The sequence below is a fragment of the Bubalus kerabau genome, chromosome 6 (genome assembly GCF_029407905.1).
Source record: "Bubalus kerabau isolate K-KA32 ecotype Philippines breed swamp buffalo chromosome 6, PCC_UOA_SB_1v2, whole genome shotgun sequence".
Lineage (NCBI taxonomy): Eukaryota > Metazoa > Chordata > Mammalia > Artiodactyla > Bovidae > Bubalus > Bubalus kerabau.
The window spans coordinates 59,384,489-59,406,218 of record NC_073629.1 but is presented as its reverse complement, the minus strand read 5'-3'; the positions used below and the strand labels follow the sequence as shown (position 1 = coordinate 59,406,218).

Here is a 21,730-nt window from a genome sequence, read left to right as displayed (position 1 = left end):
AGTGGTCTGTTATTCTAATTTTTTTTAAAAAAGGAATTGTTTATAGTGTTCATTTAACTTTATGAAAATATTTTCTAATAAAGTGAAAAGTAAGTTTTTCCAGTTCTACTAAAAAGTGCATGAAAATTAACAGGATATTTTTCATCACAATTTCTGTAAAGAAATAAATGCTTCATTTAACAAAAGCTTTCTTAGAAATCTTTCTTTCTTATGGTGAGATGTACCTTTTCACACACATATCATTTAAATAATTGTTTCCACTGAACTCTGCAGCACAAAATTACCTAAAATTACCAACCCCCTTATTTTTTAAGTCACTAAATTTTACCAATGTAATTCTAGTTCCAAAAGACACACAAATCATTGAAAAAATAAAGGAAACATTATTTTCTTAACCACAAATGATTTATTGATCAGGAGTGAATATTTGAAAAGTTACATACACATTGCACCTCATAGTGCTTAGTCTTTTCCTGACAAAAGATAAGCATTCTCTAAGAATCCCTTTTTATTCATTCATTTATTAATAATTAACTGAACATCTTCAATGTTATAAGTCCTAGGCCTATGGCAAAGAACTAGATACACAAGGTCTCTGTTGCCATGGAAATTACATTCAAGAAGGGTGGGCAGAGATAATGATCAAATACACAAGGTAATTTCAGATACTGATAAACGTCTTGATGAAAGTAAGGCAGGAAACATTTTCCAAAGTTATAAATATTTGTAGTTTAATCATATAGTAGCATAACTATTTGGGGCTTGTTACAAGAAACAGAAATCTCTGTCTTCTTCCTCCCCCATTCTCAAAGCAGTTACTGATTCAGTTCAGTTCAGTCGCTCAGTCGTGTCCAACTCTTTGCGACCCCATGAATCACAGCACGCCAGGCCTCCCTGTCCAGCACCAACTCCCGGAGTTCACTGAGACTCATGTCCATCGAGTCAGTGATGCCATTCAGCCATCTCATCCTCTGTCGTCCCCTTCTCCTGCCCCCAATCCCTCCCAGTATCAGAGTCTTTTCCAATGAGTCAACTCTTTGCATGAGGTGGCCAAAATACTGGAGTTTCAGCTTTAGCATCAGTCCTTCCAAAGAATTAGGTTGACATTTAAGCAGAGATGTGAGATGATTTAAAAAGGGCACCCAAGTAAGACCTGGGTGAAGAGCTTTCTAGACACTGGGAATGGCAAGTCCGAAGATCCTTACAGGACTGAGGTCCTCCGTGTTGCTGGAGCACAGGGACCATGGGAAAAGGTCCAGGAGAGGGTGTGGCTATCCTTTCTAACGTTTACTTTAGCTTCTGCAGTTGGAATGGATTGTGGGTGTGGAGAGGGCAGAGTGATAGTAAAGAGATGAACTAGCAAGAGACAGAGATGCTGGTGGCTTGGACGAGAGTGTTGGTAGTGACAAACTTCAGTGTATAGAACTGCCGACAGGTTGTGTTTAAGGGCCAAGAGAATGATTCCAAGTTTGGGGCAACAGGGCGAGATGAAGTCTAGGGAACTGTTGCTCAGGCTGCTCAGCATTTACATCCCTTTTTTATTTTCACAGAATTTACCTTCACGTAAGTTTCAGAGAAACAATGCTGGCTAACTGCTCTCTGTCTCCTGGAAGCTGGGGCACAGTCTGAGGCTTCTGTCAGTGACGTTTATCATATCTGAGCCTTACTGAATTCAAAGCAAACACGGGGCAGGGAAAGGAGAAAAGAACATTCCCCTTAGTACCAAATTCCTCAGGTCAGTGAGACTCAAATTAGGACTTAGATATAAACAACTTTATCACTGTCCAAGTAGCTAAAATTTGATGTTCTTAAATTATAAAATCCTAAGCCTCAAAATCATTCTTTGGTCTGGAGTTAAATTCTTTCCAGGAACCGTATCACTCCCAAACCTGTTTCTTTAGGGTCCCTGATATAAAGCTACGCAATCTGAAAATTTCCAAAGACAACTACAATGTGGGACTTTGCTTTCTTGCATTCTTATTCTTACAGTGACTCATGGGCACCATCACCAGGTACAGAAGCATTAGTACTTAAGAGTTAATAAGGAATTTATAAAGCATTTCCAAAACCACTGTATTTATAACAGCAGCATCCACTATAAGGAACTCATTTAAAAAACACAGTGGAGTCATGTCAATCTTATCTGATAGCAACTCCATCCTTCAGTTGCTCAGGACTTACTCCTTTCGCTCACAGTCCACTGGCAGATTTCTTTGGCTCTTACTTCAAAATGTATTGAAAATACAATCACTCCTCACCACCTTATTGTCTCCTTGCTGGTCTGAACCACCATCATTCTTACCTGGATTACTGCAAAGCTGGATGCTAGAAGATAATAGGGAAATGTCTTCAAAGTTCTAAGGAAAATGAGTTTGAAAATAGGACAAGTCCAATCAAAGTGAAGTATGGAAAATAAATAAAGACCTTGTCAGACATGCAAGCACTCAAAGTTTATCTCCCATGTGCCTGATTTTGGGAAGTGGTGGGGTAGAGGGCTACTTATATTTCAGCAAACAAATCAAAAAGGAAAAAATGAAATTAAGAATACAAAACAAAAAAAGTAGCACATAGGAGTGCAAAGAAAATATATCCCAGCAAACAGCTAAAAATTGCCAAGCACAAGTTTGATAAAGTTAATTAAGAAGCTTAAAATGATCCCTGGGTTATAGTAAAGAAAATATTTTTCTTCTGTCAAAGAAAAATAAAGGTAATGATACCCTTCAGGAATCCCAGGATGAAAGCTAAAAGTAGTCTGAACGAATTTGGTAATTTAATGACAAAGGAAGTGTAATAGTAAAGAAAGTATTTTTCTTCTCTCCAAGAAAGAAAAAAGGTAATTACTTACTCCAGGAAACATTAAAATCTTCAAAAGCCATTATGAAGCAAATAATACATGATTTAGAGAAACTGATGGCTGTAAGATAAAATAATCCATTTGACCTGTAGTTTGCATTCTGCTTAAATCAGTATACAGACTTCACAGTTGTAAGACTGGAAATACAATCACATGGTAATATCACCCAAGAATATTTCTGCATAATCTAGCACAACTACTTGTTATTGATTAGCAGTTTTTAGAATACTAAAGGAAAATCAAAAGTATAGTTTCCCCAAATAATACACATCTATTAATGATTGATTTTGTAAACTAATAGTATAACTTACAGAAGTTGGAGAGGTAAAGGGCAGTAATGAATTGGAAAGAAAGTACTGGGTTGGTCATTTCCACAATGGTAAGAGGTCAAGAGAGACCATTTAAAACTGATGGATCAAGGAATAATTTATTAAAGTCATAGAAGCAACCAAAAGAGAAACTAAAAATTTAAATAAGTAAATAAATGAGGAGGAGGAATAGAGTGAAATAAATTGCTTATCACTCAAAACGGACAGTCAACAGGTACCACTTAAATGACAAATCAAGAAACAGCAGTAGTAAACCTAGAGTGATAAAGGCAGTTACCTAAAGAATAAAAAGTGGTTGTTACCTCTGAGAAGTTAGATTGATGTGGATGGCAGGGAGGAGCACTTTTACTTTCAATCTACTTGAATTGTTTAAAATCTTTGTTCAGGTACATGCACTAAAATTAAATTTGTTTTCAATCCTAAAAACCATTAGGGCTGGCAGGGGAATGAGAGTTGGCTGTATGGGAAGATTCCAGAAAACTATAAAAAGTAGGTATAAAAACTCAAAAAAGATTTGAAAAGGCCATTTTAAATAAAGGTATATACCTAATGGAGTACTTCTAAAACAGCACAGTCAACAGAAGAGGTTTATTATGACTGATTTAAGCAACAAATGTTTAGTATTTTCCATTAATACTTAAGACGGCAGAGATTAACTTTAAAATTATTAGCACCCAAAATAATATGTGGCCCTTAAAGTATTGCAGATTCTGGAAAACTCAATTTTGGAAAAAAAATGTTATTACATATATTTATGGATAATATATGATGGTCCAATACTTTAACATGTTCATTTAAAAAGAATGACTTTGAAATAAATCATCCTTAAAAATCATCATAATAATAGCATGACACCGAGGTTATAACGTTTTAATAAAGCTTTTACATTTCTGGTACTAATTCATATAAAGTATGTGATATAGCACTCAAAAGGAAGAAGACTGAGACAATCTTCTTACAAAATATTTAGGGTACATTTCTTTTGACCATTTACTCAATAATATATATCTGTCACATATTCTTTTGGCATTTTTCTGAATTATTATATAAAGCTTTAAAAATGAAAGTTTCATATAAAAATAGTTATTTATCTGACTTTTAACAAGTAAATTTTCAAATTAAATTACTTGGTATTCCATTTACCAATGTATATTGCATAGAAAGTTAAATACTTTAATATTTAAAAAAACATCAAGAAGTCAGTTTTTTTAATGGCTGCTACACGTTTAAGTTGGTAGTTCAAATTTTGTTAATAATTTTAAATTACACATTCTGTAGGTATAAAAGTTTACAAAAAATACATTCCAATTTAATAAAAAAAGACTTCTAAATTTACATTTTCAAACACTGTTGTGATTGCTATAATGACTATCTTGTAGATAAAATTAGTCAAAATAAGTTAATTTTTAAAAATCAATAACGTAGTATTCTGGCAAGATTTCTTTAGAAATAAATGAAGGTAATTATAAAGTCAAAGTTATATATGTACTATTACAAATAAATATGTTCTAAGTATAATTACTTTGTTTTAAAAAGCAGAAGATAAAAATGCATAAATAGGTAAAGATTTTTAAATTTAAGTCACCAGTGCAGAAATCTTGGCACTTAATCCTTTAAAATGTTAGAAGATTTCAATTTAAAGGATGACTTCTCACTGGGGATACTGTGACTTTCTGTAAGTCAAAAATGAAAGTCTTATTTTTTCTATTTAGATGTTCCTAGTGTTTTGGTTCAAGTGTTTCTATGCAATTCCTCCTTTAACTTAAATGTTCTTTCCCTGAAAAAGACATTTTTAAGCTAATTATTTTGGCCTCATGACATATACTTTAAAGATACACGTGATTTTGCAGCCAATCCTTCCCCCCATTCTAATGTCTATACATATATGTGCTGATAAATATATACATATATTGGGGGTTACAAAAATACTTATTTTTTTAAGTTTAAATAATTACTGAATGTTAACACAGAATACATTAATATTTGTATAATTTTACTTTATAAAAAGTAAAAATTTATAAAAAGGTTTTCTTACAGCAGCATTTGCATTGTGAATGAAATGTGATGGAACAATGTTGCAGTGTGCATGGATTCATACTGCAAATCAGATGGAGCAGCTGCATTCTTTCCACAGGAAGGAATGTCTGTTTCAGAAAAGCAGTTTCTATAAAGTACAAAAGTCTTGAGGGGCTAATAACTTATATGAATCTTAGAAGTGCATTTTAAACTTATACCCATAGCATTGGCAAGATTTTAAAAACTACCCACAAAGAAGTCCAGGCTATCTTTACCTCAAGAAAAACTTCCGGATGAAATAAGCAAAAACTATGGTAATGAATGGTGTTTTTTGAATTACATGAACTTGTTAGAAAATAACTGAAGGTTTCAAGAGTAAAAAATTTAAAACATCACTGTGAGAGATACAAGGAAGTGAGAAAGATGTATGTGAAACATAAGACGTTATGAAAAAGCAAAAACTCTCAACCTTAAACACTCATATTGAGCTTGCTTTTGTTGAGTTCACTCTCTAGATTTCCAATCAAAGTATCAATACTTTCTTGTAGATCTTTGAGGTTGACTTTTCGGCCCACTCTAGACTCCATTGTCTGCACTGTCAAGTACGTCTGAAATGTGCACTCTTGGGACAGAGGAGTTGGCTGTTCAGTCGTGATGTCTGGCTCATATATTTTGCTACAGTTTTCTCCATTTTCTCTGTCTTCGGAAGGGACATCATCATAATCCACAGTATTTAAATTTTCTTTCGTATTTAAAAAGTTTTCTCCACAGCTGCTCCAGTCTCCTGCATAACGATTACTGAGTGGACTGTCTAGTCTGGTTTGCCTTGGCCTGAGTACTCCTGATGATTCAGTACCACTCAAATTTAACAAGTAAGGTCGTTCTTTCTTCCGCCTCAAATAATTTAGAGAAGACTTCTGCTCTGGGAACAAACTGTCTGCTGATTCTTTGATAGTTAAACGTTGCACTAGGAACAAACAATTGATTTGCTTTAATGACAGTAATCCAACTTAATCCAATTTAAAAACACAGAGCTAAAGATAAGCTATTTAATAATCAACTACAAACATGCATTACAACAAACACATGCACACTACCAAAAGAAAGCATTCCATAACTATTTTTTCTATCACCAGACATAATCAAGATTAGGAACAGAAGCCAGTAGAATGTTCAGTGGTGCTAATTCATGCTACATCACAACATCCCCAAATAAATCAAATTTCCAAGTTGATTAACTTTCTGTGCAAGTTAATTAATATCTAGCTGTAAGTCAAACAGTGGCTAAGCTGGTAGCTTCTTTTAAATTAAAAGCTACAGCAAAAAGCAGGCAAGGCATGTTCGTGTATAAACAAAACAAAAGTTTCTTTATCTGCAAATATCTAAATGAGGCCAAGGCATCTAAAGTGCTCAGTCTTAAAGTTCTAATCTTTGTGGGGTTTTTTGCAATTCTACTAGCAGCAGTGTCATAATTTACTTGACTTTAAACAGCCAAATTTCACTTTGATAAAATGCACGAAATCTAGACTTGTCCACTTGTTACCTGAGTTTGATTATACAGCATTAGCTAATAACAGTCTTCATTTATTGCCTGAAAATAGTACAGATATTTTATTTTCCCATTCTGGTTAGGAATCTAACAATCTCAAATAACATTCCTCATACTTAGACTAATTCCTTCTATTATTAATAGTATGCATTGCACTGACCACACAGATTAGCAGGGAGACACACATTACTTCATAATAAATCAAGGCTTTACAGCTTACTCTTTTGTGTGTACTGAACAAAAGACCTGTCGAATGGACTTAATTTAAATGTTGAGGCACAGCTATTAAAAAATTGTCCATAATGCCTTTCTATTTCTGCTTGTTTATTCTCCATCATTAAGTGCCTCTCCATTTATATACTTCCCTTCACTAAGATAAAGGGAACATATAATCAGTGACAACATACCAACTTTACACTCTCTAATATATTCATTTCCTACTGAATAAAATAAGATAATTAAAGAATAATACAGACATGTATATGGTCCTAGTTTTCCAGATGTACAGTGATTTATATAACATTTTCAGAGATTGAATGATTTTTTTTTAACTTAGATTTTATGAAAATACTTGATAACTGTATATAGGTATGTTTTTAACATTTCTGTTTACCTGCATTTTTATGATGGCTATTACATATCATTATGAATAGCTAAAAGCTCTTGATCTAAAATTTTCTACAAAAAAAAAGGTCTGATATTTACTTTAAAGGAATGTGTGTGTTAGTTGCTCAGTCGTGTCCAACCCTTTGCAACTCATGGACTGGAGCCCACCTGACTCCTCTGTCCATGGGATTTTCCAGGCAAGAATACTGGAGTGGGTTGCCATTTCCTCCTCCTAGGGAATCTTCCCAATCTAGGGATCAAACCTGGGTGTCTCCTGTGTCTCTTGCATTGCAGGCGGATTGTTTACCCGCTGAGCCATGAAAGGAATGGCGATATTTACTTTAACTTGATATTTAAAACAGTATTTACAGAGAGTGTCATATGCCATTGCAGAATGGATATCTAAATTTTTTCACTGTTTAATTATTTATCCTTCTACTGAAGATGCTTATCTTCACTAAGTCTCCTTGCTTTTTCCCCTTCATTTGCTGTACTGTTCCTATTCTTAGTGCTTAAGTGTCATGCCTGTTGTTTTTGCCAACCCATTACAGTACTAGGCTAAACTTGAGGTCATCTGGTTTGTGATCCAACCAGGGTAAAACATTTTTGACTCTGTGTTGACCTTGTCTTAATTTATCTGTATTTTCCGACATTCACCTGCAAAAACCCACATTTATTTTGTTGCCAGCTGCTTAAAGTTGCTTAACCAAGTCCCTGTTCAAACATTATTTTTGCATTTTCTTAGAAAACATTTAAGAAACCAATTTATAATATTTTATATCTCTGGTGGCTCAGACAGCAAAGAATCTACCTGCAATGCAGGAGACCTGGATTGGGAAGATCCCCTGGAGAAGGGATTGGCAATCCACTTCAGTATTCTTACCTAGAGAAGTCCATGGACAGAGGGCCTGGCGAGCTACAGCCCATGGGGTTGCAAAGAATCAGACATGGCTGAGCGACTAACACTTTCTTTCAAAAAACCAACAATAGTATTTTATATCTTTTAGACCAAAATTTCTAAAAAATCAACTTTACTAGCTTTTTAAACTACTAGTGGTGATATGGGTTTCCTATTACATATGCAGATAAAATGGTTAATTTTACCCCCCAAAATTCTGGTTTTCCTAGCACTGCTGATTACCTACCTTCAAAAGAATAAGATGAAAATACAACCTAGAAAGTTGTCAAAAAATTCTCAAAATATAATGATAATTACTAAGAAGAGTAATTTTCTTATTTTCTACCAATAGATTTATATTTTTAATCACCATTCTATTAGCTTTTTATCTACAGTATAATTACCTTGGGCATAATTACTTTACTTAATAGAATATATTGGGTAGCTAGTTGTTGCCAAGTACTCTGTTATAACCTGGAAATGTAGAGGTAAGCAAAATGTAGTCCTTGACCTCATGAAGCTTAGTCTAGTGAGAAAAATGAACCAAAAAGAATGAGGGAAGGAATTCCCTGGCAGTCCAGCAGTTAGGACTCCAGTACTCTCCTTGCCAAAGGCTCAGGTTCAATCTCTGGCCAAGGAACTAAGATCCCACAAGCTGCACAGTCAAAAAAAAAGAATTAGGGAAAATTGATAGCTCTTCCAAAAACAAAAGCCCAGTCCCAAATCTATTTGTCATAGAAAATGTGATGTAGCAAACAGCTGGTCTAAGAATTATATATTCTCTAAAGCTATTTTCCTATCTATAAAGTGAAAGGGTAGCCTATCATTAATTTTCAATATTCTTAAGACAGCAAACTAATGTTTTTTTAAAAGCAACTACCTTCTAAAAACCCAGTACATAAAAAAGATGAAAAGAGGACTGTTTTGATCAAAAGGGAAATATGTTTCCATTTTGCTCCCTCACCTGCTGCCAATCTGGCCCCAAAGCTGCTTCCAAAGAACTTAGGGTTTTGCCAGAAGAATCTGAAAAGCTACTGGCAGGCTGACTTTTAACTTTCAGTGCCAGTATACCAGGGTTCTAACTGATCACTTTGAATACAAGATTTTTCAAGAAGAAAAGCTCAAAGTAAATTATATTCAAATTATTAATATAAAGTAAATTATACTGCCCAAAATTAAAAAAAAACAACAACAACACAAAACAAAAAGTTAAGGAAGTAAAAAAGAAGGAAGGTAGGCAGGAAAGGGTGGAACCAATTCTTTTTATTTCTGGAGTAGGATAAATATCAACAAGAAAAATAAATGGGATACACATAGCAAGGACAGTCATTCAGCAAGTAATATGCCATGGCCCATTTTCTATGTCACCATCAATTTTCTCAGGCTCAGTAAGTGCACTATGTCTACTTGATTTGTGCCTCTTCTTGAATCCAAAAGCAAGTGATTTAGTAGGCAAAACTAACTCCTATTTTCTCTCAAGTTTCTGCCCTGTTCTATACTTTGTCTGAGGTATTATAACTGAAGAAAAATAACAAGTTAGAGACAAGGGGGCAGCTATTTTTCAATCCAACCACACAAACCTTTGGAATAAGGTGCTATATACTCAGACACAATTGCTAAAGGTTGTTATTGAAATACTGTACAGTGAGTCTCAAATCTGAACCTTTTTTCCTATAACATACAACATAAATTTTTGCTCCTAAATCTAACACTAAGATGACTGTTACAAAATAATGGAATGACATTAACCTCTGATACAGAATTAATGACAAAAGAACTCAGATACTGGTAATAAACTTAATAGCTCCAGGCAAGAAAACTTTCATTTGATTAGAATGATAAGATAGCTCCTTTCCCAATTTTTCATGTTTATTAAAATTAAAACAGTTTCAGGAAAAGCTAGGAAACACACATTTAAAACCTGAACCCGAGTGATCCCTTATGTTGGGTACCAAATGTAGAAATCAGACTAATTAATCAGAACATCTTCATTCAGCACTTTTAATTAATAAATAATACATACTAACTCAGCTAAAATATAATTTGAAAATGATTTTTTAAGCCTGTATTTAAAAGAAAACAAAAATATTAACTTTCCAAATTTAAAAGTTGAAAAATTTTATTAGCTTAATTTTTAATTCACTTTTTAAAATTAGTTTTTTAAAAGACTAAATCAAGCAATCCTTTATACTTTGTGTTTTTAAAAATATGTATTTATTTATATTTATTTATTTTTGGCTGTGCTGGGTCTTTGTTGCCACACATGGGCTTTCTCCAGCTGCAGCGAGCAGGGGCTACTCTCTAATTGTGGTGCTTGGTATTTCTCACTGTGGTGGCTTCTCTTGTCTCAGAGCATGGGCTCTAGGGTATGCAGGCTTCAGTAGCTGTGGCTCGAAAGCTCTAGAGCACGGGCTCAGTAGCTGTGATGCATGGGCTTAGCTGCCCTGAGGCATGTAAAATCTTCTCGAACCAGGATCAAACCCGTGTCCCCTGCATTGGCAGGTGGACTCCTAGCCGCTGACTCACCAGGGAAGTCTCAGCCTTCTGTACTTTATTTAATCTACCTTCTCATATACGTTAACAAAAGAGTTGTTTTTGTTGAGTGGCTAAGTTGTGTCCAACTCTTTTGTGACCCCATGGCTCCTCTGTCTATGGGATTTCCTAGGCAAGAAGGCTAGAGCAGGTTGACATTTCTTTCTCTAGGGGAACTTTCCGACCCAGGGATCAAACCCACATCTCTTGCATTGTAGGCAGATTCTTTACCACTGAGCCACCAGGGAAGACTAATAAGCACATTTACTGAGGACTGACCTTATGCTAAACTCTCTGTTCATTTCCTTAGATCTTTTATGCCAATCTTCACAACAACCCTAAGGTAGGCACTATTCATACAGAAGCAAACTGAGGCTTAACAAAGTTTGCCTGAGTCCACACTGCTGGTGAGTGCCACAATCGGATCTGAATCCAAGCCTGACTCCAGGGCCCAGGCACTTTTAACACTGTGTACTACCCTTAGCATTGAAGTACCTTCACACTTGGTCCTATGCAGGATAGGGGAGGCAAGTGGGAGTTACTACCAGCTAAGAAAATTTTAGAACCTAAATACAGGGATCCTTTATAAAACATCTAATTAAATATATATTCCTTTTAGCTGCGCAAATACTTAAAGAGATATGTTAGGAAAATAATTGTCAGCCTTTTCTTATTGAATAAGGGACAGACAAGAAAAACTGAATTGTCCACTCAAGCCTAGATAATTTGAAGAATGACCATGAATACATGAAAGATGTCAGGAAGAATTGATTTAAGTAGAAAAATGAATCTGCTTTAAATCAGTTGAACTAAAATGACAACAGTAAAAATATTAATATTTACTGAGTACCTATTATGTGCCAAGAGCTGTGCTGAGCACCTTATACACATACTTTTTAAAATTTAATCTTCCTATCAATTCTATAAACATATTGAAACTATGTTTAAACTAAACACAGTTTAGTTTAAACATAACCCACATGACAAAAGGTGATACTGAGGCTCTAAAATGTTAAGGAAGTTGCCCACGGTCAGACTAATAAGGGATACAATCAGGATTCAAACCCAGAGCTGACCAAATCCAAAACATATACATTGATCTCTATGTCTACAACAGTATCAGCAAAAGCAGAACATTTAAATGGAGAAATCTAAAGGGCAGGTTATCAATTCGTACTATTTTAAAAAGCAAAATCTAGAAAAGATTTTCTTCAACCATACATGGGCATATTTAATGATTAGCTAATTCTACCATTGTAGAGATATCATTGTAAGAGAAAAATAATTCCACTGAATCATTTACCTGGCCAGAGTTGAAGTAAGTAGTGAAGAACTTCAATATGTTTTTTAAAATCCAAAGCAGTCGCAAGTTCCTTGGAATCAGTAAAGACTCTGTTGTTATGGGTGGAAGTTTCTTGCCTCTGACTTAATAATACTGGTCCAAAGCACACAGCCAAGTTTTGGCAGGTCATCTTATTCACATCATGATAAGAAGCCACCAATTTCAAATGATCCAACAACATCATTAGAGTTGCCTAAATTGAATTAAATTTCACTTAATACAGTCAAACAGGATAAATTCAAGGACACAATTTATAGCAGGAAATATAGACAAAAACAACCTGTCACTTTTTAGAAGGTTGTTTCAAAGATTTGCTTTTAAGCTGGATGTTTGCAACTTGAAACACATTTTTTTTTATAAAATGCTACACAGGACACTTAGGTTTCAACAACATAATTTGATTCATTGAATGGTTAAAATATACATTATCTAAAATGCTCATGAATGAATTCCAAATTTTAGCTGGAGTTTCTTAAAAAATACACCATCAACTTTTTCCTCTCTTCCCTTCTCTAAAAAGATAACAGCAAAGGCTGTGATGAAAAGGGGATTAGGGTAGAATGTTCTTTTTTTTTTTTTTTAAGTTTTAAAACAACATGAATTTATTCTCTGATAGATTTGGAGGTCAGAAGTCTGAAAGGAGTCTCAGGGAGCTAAAATCAAGGTGTCAGCAGGCAGGCACACTCCTGCGGAAGCTCTAGGGAAGAATCTGTTTCCTTGTCTTTTCCAGGGTCTAGAGCTGTATTCCTTACACTCCTCAACTCAGGTACCCTTCTTCCATTTTCAAAACTAACAATATAACATCTGATTCTGCTTCCCTCTGTTTTCATCACATTGTTTTCTCATCTGCCTGTAGTCAAATCTCCCTTTCCCCGTCCCTTATAAGGATACTTGTGATTACATTTAGGACCTACCTTGATAATCCCAGATAATCTCTCCATCTCAAGATACCTATTTGTTTGTTTGTTTTGGCATGCAGGATCTTAGTTTTCATACTATGTCACTTTTTATGTAAGAAAGAATGGGAAATGAGAAAACATACGTGTATCTAATCATTTGTACAAACAGAAATACAGAAAGCATAAACAAAAAACTAATAAGATTAGGTATCTATAGTTGGCTAAATAATGGCCACCAAAAATATCCAGGTTTTTGTAGATATCATTAAATTAGGTATCTTGAGGGAATTCCTTGGCAGTCCAGTGGTTAGGACTCCCCACTTCAACTGCAGGAGTTACAGAATGTTCATTTTTAAGTTCAGTTAGATCCTGTAGTCATAAGTAGGGGGCACCATCTTAAAATCTCGGTTACCATGGCCAGGTTTTATTGTGATCCAGATTAGGAAGAAGGCCAATGCACTTCTTAATAAATATTTTAAGTAGACAAACAATGGAAAAGGGAAGCATAGAAATGAAAAAATAGAAATGAAAAAAATTATTGAAAAAAAATTTTTTTAATCCTTGAAGAAACCAATAAGGGGAATTTGCTTAAGAAGTGAATGGTTATTTAAGTTTAAGCAATTATGAAAAGAAATGATGTTTTTAATATACTGGTATATGATCAATCATTTAACAAAATAAGCATGTAATTTCCTCTTCATAATTGAAGAAATAAATACCAATAATAACCTGTAACTTTAAAAAATTAAAATGACATATTATCAATATTTCTGGAGCCAAAAGTGACAACTGGATTTGGTGATTAGAAGGTAATTAGTAACCTTGACAAAAACAGATCCACAGAGATGGGGTAGGAAGCCAGATAACAGTTTGTTGAGTAGTAAATGAGTGGTGAAGAAGTGATAACTGCCAGAACAAACATTTGCTCAGTGTTTGGCTATGAAGGGAAGGAATCAGGAGCAAAATGGATCTAGAGTAGACTATAGTTGATATTCTGAAATCAAAACCAGTCACACACTGGTTAACAAAGTTAACACACACACACACGACTGGTTAAATATATTAGGCTCAATCTCAATAGCAAACCAAGAAACGCAATCTAAAATAAGAAATTTTTTTGTCCTTGAAATAAGATCAGCCAAAAAATGTAATTGTTATGTCCCCTTTGAAAAGTAATATGAAAACATGTACTAACAGCCTCAAAATATTCACAACATTTAAATCAGCAATTCCACTCTGAAATTCTAATCTAAATAAGTAATTCTAACTGAAAAGAAATCTGTGGACAAATATATACAAATAGGTTCAAAACCTAAATTTTATATAAAACAAATAATGATAAATTGTCAAATCCATTCAGTGGAATACTTTGCAGCCTTTTTAGATAGAATATTAACAGCATGAGCTTTAAGGCCAGAAAGGCCTAGATTCATATGATAGACTAGAACACCCAAAAAACTATATAATCTTGGGCAAGTGATTTAAATTCTTTGACACTCGAGTCTTCACTCATAAGCAAAATGATACATAATTTTACCTTATATTGATGAAGGAACATTTCTACCCCTTCACCCCACCCTCCTTCTTCTACCTACCTCTTTGTAACTATTCCTCTCTCCCACCCAAGGGAACAGAAATTCCTAATCTAACTGGACAGAGAACAGGCCATTCAAATGACTAAAATAAACTAGTGAATGAAGGTATTAGGCTTAAAGTATTTCTATCCACTCTTGGACCTTCCACTCTCACATGATAAGAAATATAGGCAAAGTTGGCCTCATCTGGATAAGCCTGGCCATATTTCTTTCCCTTATTCTCCCTTTTGTTCCAAGGAACAACAGCTAAAGTTAGGCTAAGATTAGTTCTGCAAGTCCGGTCATCCTCTCTCCTGTAGGCATACCGGAAGATACTGATATGAGATTTAGATCATGGGAAGGGGGCAAATGTGAAGAGACAAGGAGGAAGGAAAGAGTGGTGGTGACCACTAAGTCTTGAGGCTAAGTCATGTACACAAAACAGTTACCATATTTTTAAAATACTATTAATAAAAGGAAATAAACCAAAATGTTAATTATATAGCCTTTAGATATTGATAATTATAAATTCCATTCTTCTTTTCTATATCTTCCTAACTTTTAATTATAAACATATCATTTTAATAATAAGATAACAATACTCTTTGAAAACTTATCAGAAGGTTAATAGGTTAATACCACATGCGAAAGAGATAAAACTATTTTCTAGATTTATTCTATTTAAGAATCAGTTTCTAGATTTACACTGTTTAGTCTTTAGCAAAGGTAGAGCTAAAACTCATTAGTGCTACAAATGTCAAATAACTAAAAAATTATCTGTAGCTCTGGAGCTAAGTACTCAGTTCATTAAGTATATGGTTTATTTCAGGAAGAATGTATATCTATGGTGCTTACCTTCTCAACATCAGGCAGACAATCCAGAAGGCCAAAAGTGTACTGAGAATCACCTGGATCATTCTCACAACCATTTGATGACATTTTCAAAGGATTTTTTGCCATTGCATCTAATACAGCCTCATAAAGCTGCTTTGTTATCAGAGGAGAAGGAAGTTCTCTTAAATAATCCTTAAGAACACCTTCAGAAACCAAACAAACCAGAAATAGCCGTCAATTAGTCTTTAGAGTGAAATAATAAAAAGCTGTGGCAAATTTTTTTTCAAGGTATCATTACAGTGAACTTTTAAAATTCTGAAAACAATAAAAGCAGAAATGTAAAAAGTATTGTAACAAAACACTTGCAATTTGTATTCTTAGAAATTGCTTCACTAATTGACTTTTTGTTTTGAAACCATGCTAATAATGCACATGCATAATATGCAATTATCATATATATTAGATTTGTTCATAAAGTAAATTCCTTTTATAAAAAGCTGCTTTGCTAATGCTATGCTAAGTCACTTCAGTCGTGTCAGACTCGGTGCGACCCCATAGACGGCAGCCCACCAGGCTCCCCCGTCCCTGGGATTCTCCAGGCAAAAACACTGGAGTGGGTTGCCATTTCCTTCTCCAATGCATGAAAGTGAAAAGTGAAAGTGAAGTTGCTCAGTCGTGTCCGACTCTTAGTGACCCCATGGACTGCAGCCTAACAGGCTCCTCCGTCCATGGGATTTTCCAAGCAAGAGTACTGGAGTGGGGTGCCATTGCCTTCTCCAAGTGCATATAAAACAAAAGAAAATAAGGCATACTAATATTAATTGTAAATTATTCCAATTATATGGATTTTTAATTTCCAGACTTTTCATAAACCCTTGTAAATAAGTGAGCTATATAAATGTAATTCCTCTTAAATACAGAAGATATGGCTTAAACACACATACTGAATAGTCTGGATAATCTCCAATGCTATACTATGGAAGAAAAAAATCATTTCTAAAACCAAAACCCAAGAACAGAAAACAACAAACGTGCCACCATAATAGGAATGAGGTAAGTCTATTTCAAACACATCACAAATAGTTATGAACTAAGAGGTGATATAGCTATAGTAGAGGAAACAGGAAAGGATAATAGCTGTTACATATAAGGAAGGTAGGTTAAGATACTAGCTAAAGGATAGAATTTGATCACAAGAAAAAAATGGACATTTCTGACAGCAAAAACCTAAATATAGACAATACCGATTTAGAAAATGCTCTCAGCTTAGCTGAGAACTTAGTTTGAGGGCTTAATTTGAATTTAAGTGAAAGTGAAAGGCACTCAGTCATGTCCAACTCTTTGTGATCCCATGGACTATACTGTCCATGGAATTCTCCAGGCCAGAATACTGGAGTAGGTAGCCTTTCCTTCTCCAGGGGATGTTCCCAACCCAGGGATCGAACCCAGGTCTCCCACATTGTGGGTAGATTCTTTACCAGCTGAGCCACAAGAGAAGCCCAAGTATACTGGAGTGGGTAGCCTATCCCTTCTCCAGTGGATCTTCCTGACCCAGGAATCAAACCGGGGCCTCCTGCACTGCAGGTAGATTCTTTACCAACTGAGCTATGAGGGAAGCCCAATTTGAATTTAAACATGATCATAAAGGAAGTTTCCCATCTGATAAATCTTTTAAATTTTGATAATACTATGGCTCATAAGAATTCTTGGTGGGAAATTCAGGTTTAGTTCCTGGTTCGGGAAGATCCCCTAGAGAAGGAAATGGCAACCCATTCCAGTGTTCTTGCCTGGGAAATCCTATGGGCAGAGAAGCCTGGTGGGCTACAGTACTTGGGGTTCCAAAATAGTCAAATGTAACTAAACAACACAACAATGGTTCATTAGTTTCTTATGCATCCTTCCAGCTTTTGCTTATGCAAATATAAATATTAATAACATATTACTATTTGTTCTCCTTTATTACATAAAAGACGGCATATATACTTTTTCATTTAACATTTTATCCTTGCTATGTGCTGTGCTCAGTCATGTCCAACTCTTTGCGACCCCATGGACTGTAGTCTGCCAGGCTCCTCTGTCCTTGGGGATTCTCCAGGCGAGAATGCTGGAGTCGGTTGCCATGCCCTCCTCCAGGGGATCTTTGCAACACAGGGATCAAATCCAGGTCTCCTACATTGCAGGCAGATTCTTTACCAACTGAGCCACCAGGGAAGCCCCAAAATACTGGAGTGGTTAGCCTATCCCTTTTTCAGGGGATCTTCCTGACCCAGGAATCAAACCGGGGTCTCCTGTACTGCAAATGGATTCTTTACCAGCTGAGCTACCAGGGAAGCCCTATCCTTCCCATAACCCTTGCCATATTTTCAGTACACAGAAATTTTCTTCAAATGTTTTTACAGCCACATCACAGTACAGTATTCCAATGTATGGATCCCCCACATTTTGATCTAGTCAGTGGCTACAGACAGACACTTGTATTCTTTCTAATCTTCTGTTATTTCAAAACATGCTACAATGAATAACCTTGCACATCATCATTTTGTATATATGCAGGTATGTTGGTAGGACAAATTCTGAAAACAGGACCACCGAATCAAAAATATATTTGTCATTCAGAGGAAAAAGGATGTTTCCTAGGTCTGGGGCTTCAGCATCTAGGTGAATAATAGTGCTATTACTTGAAACGGGGGAAAGGAGGAAAACCATGCTTTAGGGGATAGAAAGGAGTTTCATTTTAAACATATTAAGCTTAAGTTATCTACGGGACATTCAAGGCTACCGGATATAAAAATCTGAGACTCAGGAAAAAGATGGCTGGAGACACAGATCTGAGAATGATCAACTTAAACATGATAACTAGAACCTTGGGAATGACAGATTATCAAGGAGGAGAGAGAAAGAGAGAAAGAAAGAAAGTGAAGTCGCTCAGTCATGTCTGACTCTTTGCGACCCCATGGACTGTAGCCTGCCAGACTCCTGTGTCCATGGGATTTTTCAGGCAAGGATACTAGAGTGGGTTGCCATTCCTTTCTCCAGGGGATCTTCCCAACCCCGGGATCAAACTCGGGTCTCCCACACTGTAGGCAGACTCTTTACCGTCTGAGCCACCAGGGAAGCCAAGGAGGTAATATAGAGTGATATGAGAAGGCCTAATAATAAGAGAAAATGATGAACATCAATAAGCTTTTTTTTTTAATTTTTTTGTTCTTTAAAAAATTTTTTTTATTTATTTTTAATTGGAGGATGATTGCTTTACAATGTTGTATTGGTTTCTGCTGTATAACAATATGATTCAAGTACAAACATATATCCCTCCCACCCCACCCCCATCCCAGTCTTCAATCTGCTCTTACGTGGTCATCAGGAAGAGGATTTTCCAAAGGTGACTAGGGAAGAATGGCTAAAGAAGTATGAACGGTAAGTAGAGGCAGGATGGGGGTGGGGGCAGGACAGGCAAATATGCTATTAAGGCAATAAAGGAAAGAATGTTTCAAGAAAGAGTTTAAGGTATGAGTTGATACCCAATAATAATTAGGTTAGATAAGAAGAGTGTACTAGATTGGTCATTTGTATGTTAAAGTCATTCAGAATGATGGCAGGACTTCTGCTGGAAATCTAACCATAGGTAAGATATCAAAGTCTTTAGTGAATAAATGAAAATGCTCAAGTATTCTGATGATGATATTAAACAGGAAAGAGGAGGTGCAAGACTGTGCTGTAAGCCTCCAAAAAACCTTATTCCTTAACATAGCATTACTTCCTACTCCATAGTAAAAAGGTAACAAGATGGAAATAGCAGGAAGGAACCAAGAGAATACTGACCAAACTTTTTCTTTGATATATACAAAGAGATACAATATGTATAAATTGCTTGGCATGTAATAATCAATACCAGTTAGATATACTGTGATATTCCCATTCCTTAACTTTTATCATGTGATCTTTACTACTATCCTTAGTTTCCCGCAATGAATAGCAACATTCAGTTTAAAGAGAATCTACAACTAGAAAGTGAAAACGCAATTTTCTGTAGCTGCCAAACAAAGACACTACTAAACCTTTAGGGCATAATTTTTTGTTAAGGTTCCATATTTGTTCCTCGACAAAACAAGACTTGTTAGTTCTCATAAAACTCAATATGCCCTGGTAATTTGAGACTTGTCCTATAATGCAATTATATTAAATTAAAATCTAAAAGATCTCCAGAAAAGATAACTTTATAACTTAGTGAAAATATATGTCAAATATCATTATACTTTATGAGTAATATACTAAACAACCATTAATATAAATGGAATTTTAAATGGATCCAGGTTCAAGATTACTTACTTCACTATAATTGGAAGGCAAATAAGGGAGAATTATTATAACAAACATTAAGCACTTAAGAGTATGCTCAGCATATTATGTTCAATATGTTGAAGTAAAGGTTATTATTGCTTTTCTATTAATAAATGCAGACAAACTTCACAGGAAAAATAATCAAAAGATTTTATAAAATGATACAGAGAGAAGTATTTATAGTACATTGTGACATATAAGATATAATGACTCATAAATCTAGAAATTGGCTATATGGTCTTATCTCAAAAACTTAGTGATAGACAGGAGCATCTTAAAACCATATTGCCTTCTTAATATCTTTCAAACACTTTGGGACATAAAAAACATAAGATAATAACTTTGTGGTGACAATCTTTAATGCTACAGAAGCTACTTAAAAAAGACTTAGGGGACATTTATGATGAAGTTTATTTAATGCAACACAATATATCTTTTATCATGTACTTGAAGCAGGCAATTATTGGTAAATAAAGAACTGGTTCCAGTTACATCTCTTAAGCTGCCCAGTAATAGTTAGATACCATGAAATCATATGCCTCTTACCTTCAGGCACAAAGACCAATTACACAGGAAGATTCTACTCATCCCTGTGATGCAATATAGGCATCACCACACTGAAAAAGCAGGGCATTCTATCTCTAAAACTACATCTACTTCTCAGAGACTGGTTTGAAGTACCTATATTTTATTAATTCTCAATCACAAAATTCACCATTCTCTCTGCCTAAAACTTTAATAATCACTAAATAATAAATACGTTGACTTTTCTATTATCTTCTCTTAAAACTATGAATAGATTTTACACCTTAAATTTTGCACCTGATTGAAAAAAATCTGGTTTGTCTGGAGTACTTCATTCTGTATTCCAGACAAACCAATTATTAAGAACACATTAAACTGTGAGTAAACTCTATCATTCACTCCATTAATATCCTTGTTAGACCTATTGAACTGTTAAATATATTTCAAAGTTTACTTAGAAATGTGAGTTCACACGGAACAAACACATGAGGCAACACTATTACTGGCCAACTCCCCAAATTTTGAGCCATGATGAGCCCCTGTGTATAATTTACTGCAATTCCAATGGTATTTCTCAGACAAAACTTAAATCATTCCATTGGCTTTTTATCAAGAAAGAAAAGAGCTCTTGGTTCTTCTGAAAAACAACTTTACTGAAATGGAATACAAAGAATAAAGCCAAAAAATATCTAATTCATAAATTATGGAAACTCTCAACTTTAGAAAAGAATGCTTTTCTATAAATCTAACAGTCATTGATCTCCTGTCATATCTTCTGCATATGCTGCAAATTTCTGACAATTCAAACCACATCACTTCATCTTCTTAAACTGTACACATTTGACATAATTTTTATCTCTAACCCAAGGCTTCAACTAAGACAAAACCTCTTTTTATTCAGAATGTAGTTTTCTGAGAACTGATATTTGTAAAATATCTCCTTAATAAATTCATAAAATGAGTCTTTTGCTGATTCTGTTAATTATATACTACTAAGGGGAAAAAAATCTACCTTTTTGTAGAAATGACCCATTTTTTAGTAGAAATAATAAATCTTCTTCCATTAGAAAAATAAAAGTAACCATTATTTCTGGTTTGCTAAAAGTTACAGGGAAAAAAGTTCTTTGGTTTGTCTTCTTTTAGAATTAAAATGCTTGGAATCAAACTTAGTTATCCAAGAATGTATATTAAATAATCTATGAAAATACAGTCATTCAGAGTTCAGAGATTGGGAAGCTCAATTATTTGGAAAGTCTCAATGCTAAAAGTTGGCTTTAAGGATTCCAATCATTAAAAATCTCTTTAACATGTGCAAGTTGAGCCCTCCTCAAATTCTCACCTAGACAACTGTGTGCAAAATAAGAAAGCAATTTAGAAGAGAAAAACAAATATTGTTAGAACAAGGGAAAAAAATGGTAGTTGACAATAGAG

General features: G+C 34.7%; 1 protein-coding gene across 3 annotated transcripts in view; it reads right to left on the bottom strand.

Annotated features, from left to right (window-relative positions):
• Positions 1–401: 401 nt before the first annotated feature.
• Positions 402–21,730, bottom strand: part of SYDE2 (synapse defective Rho GTPase homolog 2) — a 43,388-nt gene continuing 22,059 nt past the window's right edge. Inside the window, exons 5-8 of one of the 3 annotated variants that reach the window (XM_055585311.1) lie at positions 15,455–15,636; positions 12,088–12,319; positions 6,743–6,790; positions 6,043–6,166 (exon numbers count right to left, since the gene is read on the bottom strand). In XM_055585311.1, the coding sequence (XP_055441286.1) occupies positions 6,780–6,790; positions 12,088–12,319; positions 15,455–15,636 (425 nt within the window). In that variant the 3' untranslated portion in view covers positions 6,043–6,166; positions 6,743–6,779. Of the gene's footprint in view, positions 6,167–6,742; positions 6,791–12,087; positions 12,320–15,454; positions 15,637–21,730 lie in introns of those variants that run through there. The other 2 variants (XM_055585310.1, XM_055585312.1) reach the window with 2 other exon arrangements.